Source organism: Amphibalanus amphitrite, unplaced genomic scaffold, assembly GCF_019059575.1.
Source record: "Amphibalanus amphitrite isolate SeventyFive unplaced genomic scaffold, NRLGWU_Aamphi_draft 001370F_arrow, whole genome shotgun sequence".
Lineage (NCBI taxonomy): Eukaryota > Metazoa > Arthropoda > Thecostraca > Balanomorpha > Balanidae > Amphibalanus > Amphibalanus amphitrite.
Genome location: NW_024882863.1, coordinates 91 through 8,167, shown reverse-complemented (window position 1 = coordinate 8,167; position 8,077 = coordinate 91). Strand labels below are relative to the sequence as shown.

Sequence of the window (8,077 nt, the reverse complement as noted above, 5' to 3'; positions counted from 1 at the left end):
TTTTCGAAACTAATAGCGGTACAAGTAATGGGACATTCGGGACACAGCGGGACTTCATCTAGACATTTAGTCTTTCGACATTTAATATCGATATTGCTTTTTCGAGTTATGCCAGGAGAATAAATTGTGCCGTGCCAATGCATGATAAAAGACATTTGTGCTCGATCATAACTCATTTTACCGTTTTAAAATTCGTGGAAATAGTGCTCACGTAACTGTCCTTGCAGCATATCAAGCTGCAAATATCTAGGCAATTCATTTCACTCACACACAATCACCCTTCACACCAATATATGTAAAGCTACAGGGAGCATATCACAGAAGGTTCGACACTCTTAAGTCGACAGTACACACATCTTCCATCCTCTTCTTGCACTACGGGGTGCCGAGCTTTTATTGTAGTGCTCGCTGAAAGGAATCAAGCACGCGCCAAAAGCCAGCTCGTAACACCAGTGGTGACATTAAATTGGAAACATCTACACCCATACGAGTGTGAAGTCGGTAGCACCACCGATTGGTGACATGTTACACAGGTAACACATAACCTAGCGGTATTTTATAGTGATGCTAACTGACACAATCCTTGGCTGATGGTAACATTAGGCAACAATGAGATCCATCTACTCTACAGACATATACCTAGAATGAGGAACACACCACTGAAAGGCAGGGAGGGCTGCAGCGCAGTGTCCAGGGTCAATAACAGTCGCATTTGAATCGTAACTAGGTTCAGTTTTAGCTCTGTAGAGTATAGGATCCCCTCATTATCAGCTTTGGCATACGTGTGGTGACGGCAAAATTGTAACCGTTGTTTTGTTTCCGGCGCACGTAAACTAACTAGCATTCGGTTACGTGTTTAAATGAACTGTTTACACGTAAAGAAGAACTAAAAAGAGAAAACATACTCAAAACTAAAAGGAAGTAAGAAATGATAAAAAAACTCATAGCACAAAGCAGCTCCGAAAATGACTGCTAATATCAATTACAACATTACACATTGATATTATTGCACGACGTAAGAGAGCTACTTAGCTTTGTAAAACATGTCACAATAAAACGATGGCATACGCAGTCAAGGAGCAACTAAGTTCAAATAAAAGTAACGACGCATCACGCAGACATAGTTGACGAGCTAGTTTTGCGTTTTCATCCATATGGCTCACGTAAGATTTTTCATCGTAAGTTATGTGTATCATTTGACTAGAATCAATTCCAAACTTTGACAGCAGCGGCGACTGTCAAACTATAGCTGTGAAAAGAACAGAGTGTTCTTCCTCAAATACCGACACGCAAATTCTCCAGTGTTATTAGTTCCCTTTCCGCAGAAATCGCAACACCCAACCCACCAAAACACACCTCTCTCTGCCCCATTAGCCGGCGTGGGATTCAGGCACTAGTCCCGCGCTACCTCACGGCTCACCACAACTCCCCACACCCATCCACTATTGCTACTCCTCTTCAATCTCCTCCGCTTCCCTCAGCTCCTCCTCCGCCACTCCTCGCTGCTCCAGTCGCTGTCACAGGATGCTGCAGAACTTGGACGTGCTGCCCTGCTGGCCTCCGGGCCTCTGCAGAAGCTGCATCAGGTCACGGAGGGCGTCAGCTGTGGGCCCACAGCCTGCGGTGGATCTCCGCAGTCGCAGTAGAGACTCGGGCACGGCCGAGGAGGGCCCCGCGCCGCCGGCCGGCTCCTCGGCGCGACGGGGCATTGTGAGAACCAGAGCGGTACTGGTGCGGTTCAGCTCCCGCTAGAAAGATATGGAATTAGAGATGGGTCAGTATTGTTAGGTACCAGGACCGTATTATGCAGTTCGGCTCATCCCAAAAAGAGTCTGTTTCGTTATTGGACGGGACGTCAGAGCTCTGTAAAGACGGTGAAAAACCGGAGGGGATAGCGGCAAGTAACTCCTCCCTGCTTTGAAAAGGCACGACAAATTTAACCAAGAAGCTGACATACAGCGCAATACGGGCCGCAGCGTTAATACTTTTATTAGTTTAAACAACTACACTGAGTGGCTGCAACGAGATGCGTGGTGTAGTTCAGTTTACCAATCCCTTTTGAGACGGTTTTTCATACACCATTCGCCAGCCTCAATAAACTGCCTCGCCGTACCTTTTTGGGCGTTGATACGGGCGGCGGCGGCGGCGCCACGCGGGACGAGCCGTTCTCCGGTGCTGGGGGCGCCGCCAGCTGCTCACGGGAGTCGGTCCGACGGGACACACCGGCGGGCATCTGTAGGGGGTGGAGGGAGAACGTCAATAGGAGACGGTCCATACGACACACACTTTTTCCAATTCTATTCCAAAGAAGTGCGCCAGTGCTGCCGGCATCTGGCACCATAATTGGACGACTAAATGAGTGGTATGTGTTTTGACGTATCACATCGATTACCTGGCATCGCTCACCTTACGTCAAGTCATAAAACTCTTAGAACAACATTGAAACCGTCTCTAACGATCATACTAAGTATCCTCAGAATATGACCACCTGCATAGACGACTACGATGCAAGAAAACCACGTAGCGACATGAGCAAGTAATTATCAGCCGGCCTCTCGGTAGCCCGAAACTGAACCTCACCTGACTGGGGTGAATGGTGCCTCCTTCGGGACACATTCGTACCTCCTCCTCCCCAATTTTCCTCCTGGGTTTCTCCCCATTCACCGGAGACACTGAAACACAAGTAAGAACAGCTGCCCTGACGAGCGTCAGAATCTGGCCGATTGGACAATGAAACGCAGATAAAATGTATGCGAGGATGCGTGAAAATATGTACAGCATGTGCATTGTGCAATGTGAATACAAGGCGTGAAGATAAAGCTAAGTCAAGCATACAAAGCATGGTGGTAGGGTAAGGTGCCTAATTAGCGACCCCCTTAATTTGAACCGTCATTGCTCACGCTCTGTGGGTGCCACTGTATTACTGGCTTGATTTTCGGAGAGGTCGTTCATTTTTCTTTTAAAATATAGTCATTTTCTGCCCCAATATTCACTAATTTATTTGTAGTGAGCATTTTAGCAAACCATTGCAAAAAAAACGCTAATAGGGAACTCTTCCCGATTAGCGACCGGGGAGGGTCGCTAATAAGTCCATGGGTTTCCCCATATTAAAAATGGCAAAAAATGCGACGCCTGAAAAGATGAAATATTATCCAAAAAAGGTAACCTATACGCAAAGCACTCAATCACTCGAACAGGAACGTTTATCCAACACATTTATGTAAGTAAAAACTGATCACGTGATACACTGAAGGCGAAAAGAAGGCGGAAACCCAGATTTTGCGGGCTCTCTCGTATGATATTCGAGGTCCGCGCTGAATTCGGCACCCCTGCAGTCGGTGACGACATTTGACATCCCCTGCCACACATTGCAAGCTTCAGCAACACCTCATTTTCATTTCTCTCTTTTCCCCTTTCTTTCCCTTCTTGAGCTATTTGCGACCATGTCAGGCGCAAATAGGAAATATGAGTTGCGACACATTTTTAACCGCCATGCTGTGCACAGTTAAGCGATTCACTATGGGAAAACGGCAATCAATTGAAAAAGGAATGTCGATTCAGAATAAAAAAGGTGCATCATCCTAATGTGCATCGCTTTTCATCATAGAGGGCCCAAACACACACGTTTTGGATAAGAAACTCGTCATTTTCATTTAAACTCACCTGAAACGTCCCACCAGAAACATCGACAACCGTAAAGTAATTAAATTTGATAACCAAAGTATGGCTAACCTTTTGACGATGTTTTTACCCTGTTTTCTCCCGCCAGTTTTTCTGTAGGGAGGTAGGTCGCAAATCGGAAAGGGTCGCTAATTAGGCACCTTACCCTACACGGATAAATAATATCATCGGCAGAACGGGAAAGTACAAGCGTTTATATACAGCATTGGGTGGGAAGAATATAATAAGCCTTTAGGTGCAAGACGATAACTGCAGACACATGAGCAAACAAATATGCATAATATTTGGCTTTTGCATTTAGCTAAGCAGTTGTAATCTGTTTATGCAATCCCATTGCTCGTGTATCTTTGATAAATTTCGCAACGTGCAAAAGCTTCGATATCCAAGAATAGTGCATACTAAATTCTAGTTGCTAGAAGTATGTTTACAAGCTCATTACGAGCTGACAGTCACTCTGGTTAACTCACGTGGCGCCATTTTGCTGAGCAGTCCGCCGTACTTTCTCTGCCAGGTGTAAGTGTCCAGGGAGATGCCCTTTTTGAGTGCGCGCCGGTGCGGCGGCGGCCGGCGGCTGGCGGCCGGGGAAGCGGTGGCCTCGGCGCCCCGTCGGCCCTCTGAGGTCAGCGATGGGGCAGGGGTTAGTACTGTAGAACAATGAAATAATCGGCTCAGTGCATAGGGAGAAATGGGTGAAACAGTCTCTGAAAGGACTAGCAAGAGAGATGGCAAAAATAAAACATAATTTGAAACATTTAATAAGGGCTTATTTAACCCGCGCCCTGCTGGGGGGGGGTGTTTGAACACCCCCCCCTTGTGGTTTTTCGCGAATATCTCAAAAACGGCGGCGCGGAGCGCCGCCGTTTTTGGTACACCTTATCATACATCAATTCTACACATGTTGTGAAAATTTCAGACCAAGGTCATTCAAGGTCAGGTCACCAGGTTACTTGAACTGACCTCACCTCATAAAAACTTTCAATGTCTGTCATAGCTACACCGAGTGACCGATCGCTTTGAAACTTTCAGCGATTGCTAAGAGCAATAGCATGTACAAAATGTATATCTCAGAATTTTGATATCGATGACCTAAGGTCAGGTCAATTTTGCGACCTCCCCATTATAAGTCAATGGGAGAAAATTGAAATGCGCCTCTTTTGGATGAAAGACATTATAAACACTCCCAAACACCGAATTACAAGTGGTTTAGACACACTGAGCTTGAAAATGGTGTCCGTGACCCTTGTTTATGCCCTGAGGTCATCTTAGGTCACGAATGGTATCTATCAGTTTTTCGCAAATAACTTTTGATAGAGGCATGCTAGAGCGATGAAAACGCCTTAGATGTGTTCAGCTCGACGATACGGATCGACTGATATGCAACATGACCCTTTCCGGTCAGGTCATGACCTTGACCTGAGGTCAAATTTTCAAGTTGACCTTTCAAGGTCAAGTTATAGTTCATTCGATGCGTCTTGACGAGAGGAACACGATGCCGGTAAAAGTAAGCTCGTACAAGGCTTGGGTCAAAAGTTATTGCAGAAAAACTGTTTTCGAAAAAATCGGCTATTTTTGCAGTTTTTGCCCCCTGCAGGCAAAACCGTTGACGTTAGGTCAAATCTGAGAGAATTACTCAGAAAGGGCGTTAATAGGGCTATCGAATGCGCTTTTCCGCGGCGCTGTAGCTCTATTGGTTCCCGAGTTATGCGTTGGCTTCTTGGAAATTTTCGACATTCGACCTGGAAATCGGCGAAATTTTGCCTTCAATGACCTCTGGTGACCTGACCTTTGACCTGACCAAAAAATTGACCGAAGTGATTTCGTCATTATTTTTGACGCTCTTTCGAACGCCGCCTTCCGCGTATCGCTACGTGGCCCAGCAGCCGAGTTACAAGGGGGGGTGTTCAAACACCCCCCCCCCAGCAGGGCGTGGAAATCCAGGACCCCCAGCAGGGCGCGGGTTAATAAGGCTCTATTCGGACGAATGCTAGCGAAACAGCATCTGTAGGATTAGTCCTGTTTGTAATACTGAATTGTTTAAGAAACACAAGTTTTTTTTATCCAAAGACTGTTTGGCAAATAACTGGGAAATTGCCAACGATAGGGAAGCTGAGCCGTTTGCACACTGGCATGTGATAGGCTGGACTGCCAGCTATATTCTCACCTGTGATTGGCTGAACCACGGCTCTTGGCCGGGCCCGCGGAGCCAGCGGAGGTACGTTGAGGAAACTCAGCAGGGCAAAGTACATGCTATTCTGCAGCCTGGAAACGAAATTAGAAAACGGTGGCCACCACTTTTCGTAAATATTTCACACGCTGAGTCAGAATCTTTGTTTCTCTGCATTTGGCACAACTTTTTTTAAACCAAATTCTTTCAAACCACATTCATCAAATTTATAGCATGGGAAACGATTTCTCTACGACACAAAACCACGAACTGTGCATAAATAAAGGCATATGACATAATTATTTTAAAAAAGTTGCTTCAAGTGATTTTAAATAAAACCACAAACCCTTAATTCAAATACTATCTGCGTGCAAGTTTATAGTGCCACATAACCAAAACTCTGACCCACGGACCTGGCGACAATTTTGCCGGCGTCTGCGGAGATACAGAGGCCCGCCACGGCCTTGTGGAGAGCAATGGACGTCACGCAGTAGCCAGAGACCGTCTTGTGGACGTACACCCAGCCCGTCACGGAACCTGCCCGAAAAAAAAACATACGCTATGACTAAGCTTGTTGGGAGATATACACTTAGGCCAAGTAAGCCACTGAGCCTGTCCGAAACACAAACCAGACACGGGAGAGAAAAAGGAAAATATCAATTAAGCCGGCATGGCGTCTAAATGCAGACGTTTACGCACACGATTGAAATAATTGTAAAGACTAAAGGTCAATTACCACTAGTCAATATGAATATACCGATCCCGAGGAATATAAGGCAGGAAATGACGCAAAGAACCTAGTGGTCGCCACGGTTGGCACACATACCTGATATAATCATCCCGGCGTCCGCCGTCATGCTGACTGCTGTCACTGGTGCCGTGTGGTCCCGAATCACCTGACGGGTCTGACCTGACGGTCACACGTCAGGCCACAGGTCAGGTCAGGTCGCAAGTAGGTCACAGGGCAAGGTTACAGCTTACAGGGTAAGATCACATAGTGAGGTCGCCGTTCAGGTCGAAGAAAAGCAGAACTGCCGGTCAAAGGTTAAGTCACAAATCAAATCACAGACCAAAGGCCAGGTCACAGATCAGGTCAGAGTGAAGTCACAGGTCAGAACACAGGTTAGGTGACTGAGTGAGGTCACAGGGTAGGGTCACAGGTCAGGTCACTGAAATTGTGCAAAATGTACCCAGAAATTGAGATAATATGCCAACTAAGCCCGATAACTTGACTAGGAAGTCCCCATTACCTTATTTTCAGCATGGCAAACACTATTGACTATCACCCCTGACGCGAATTAAAGTGGCCAGTTACCTGTGCCTACGTCCCAGGCCATGACTAGGCAGTCGTCTCCGCCTGACGCGGCCGTGTGACTAACATAGGCAGGGTAGGCAACGCAGGTCACCGCTGCCTCGTGGCCCACCAGCACCTGTGGCAGTCAGCCAGTCGGGGCATGACACAGTCAGTTTATAGTATTGACACTGACAAGTGCTACAATAAGGCAGCTGCACCGCACTGCATGCTACATAAGGCATGATGCATAACTGATTCACGTCGCGTATTCAGTTATAAACATGATAATTATTGGTTATACATATGATTCATAATTTACCATATTTATGGTCAGTAGTCTGAACGAAATTCGTAGACACATGTATCTTGATGTGTCATCCTAAATGGTGGCTCAACTCAGCTCCGTCTCGTTGCGATGAACAGTGCAACCAGACGAATTTATGACGTCATTTTGACACCACTCAGACTGACCTGGGTGAGCCGTCCCTCTGCGATGGTCCACACCTTCAGCGAGGCGTCATTGGAGCCCGTGATGACGTGTAGACTGTCACTGCTGACGTCAAAACAGCGTATGGCGTCATTGTGGCTAATGGTGTATTTGGTGTGCTCCTTGCTCAGCGTCCACACATAGAGCCTGGAAGTCAAATGTGAGAGAACGTTAGTTTCAAGATGGGTGGGCACTTGGAACACAGGTGCTTCTAACAAATTTTATTTTATTGCAAAGATGCAAGATGCAAGATGCAAATGTTGCTTTAGGACGGGCAGAGTTAACCTTTTGATTCGTATGATCGGGAGCAAAATACAAGCTGTGTTACTGTGACAAAAAAAAAATGTTCGCTTCACAACCTCTCATCGAACCATTCATATTTCATAACAGTGCCACTAAGCAGAAGATCTCTCAATTATCTACCTAACGTAGCCACGTACAGTTCTTTGAG

The 8,077-nt window shown here is 46.4% G+C and overlaps 1 protein-coding gene across 1 annotated transcript; it reads right to left on the bottom strand.

Moving 5' to 3' along the window:
• Positions 1 to 765: 765 nt before the first annotated feature.
• On the bottom strand, positions 766 to 7,834 carry LOC122372532 (the record flags this gene model as incomplete). The annotated part of the gene is made up of 9 exons (XM_043349777.1): positions 766 to 1,748; positions 2,114 to 2,233; positions 2,581 to 2,672; positions 4,149 to 4,295; positions 5,843 to 5,940; positions 6,259 to 6,382; positions 6,672 to 6,755; positions 7,161 to 7,275; positions 7,611 to 7,834. Coding segments are annotated over 9 exons (1,235 nt in total), but the record flags the coding sequence as incomplete, so codon positions are not given.
• Between the last annotated feature and the right edge of the window lie 243 nt (positions 7,835 to 8,077).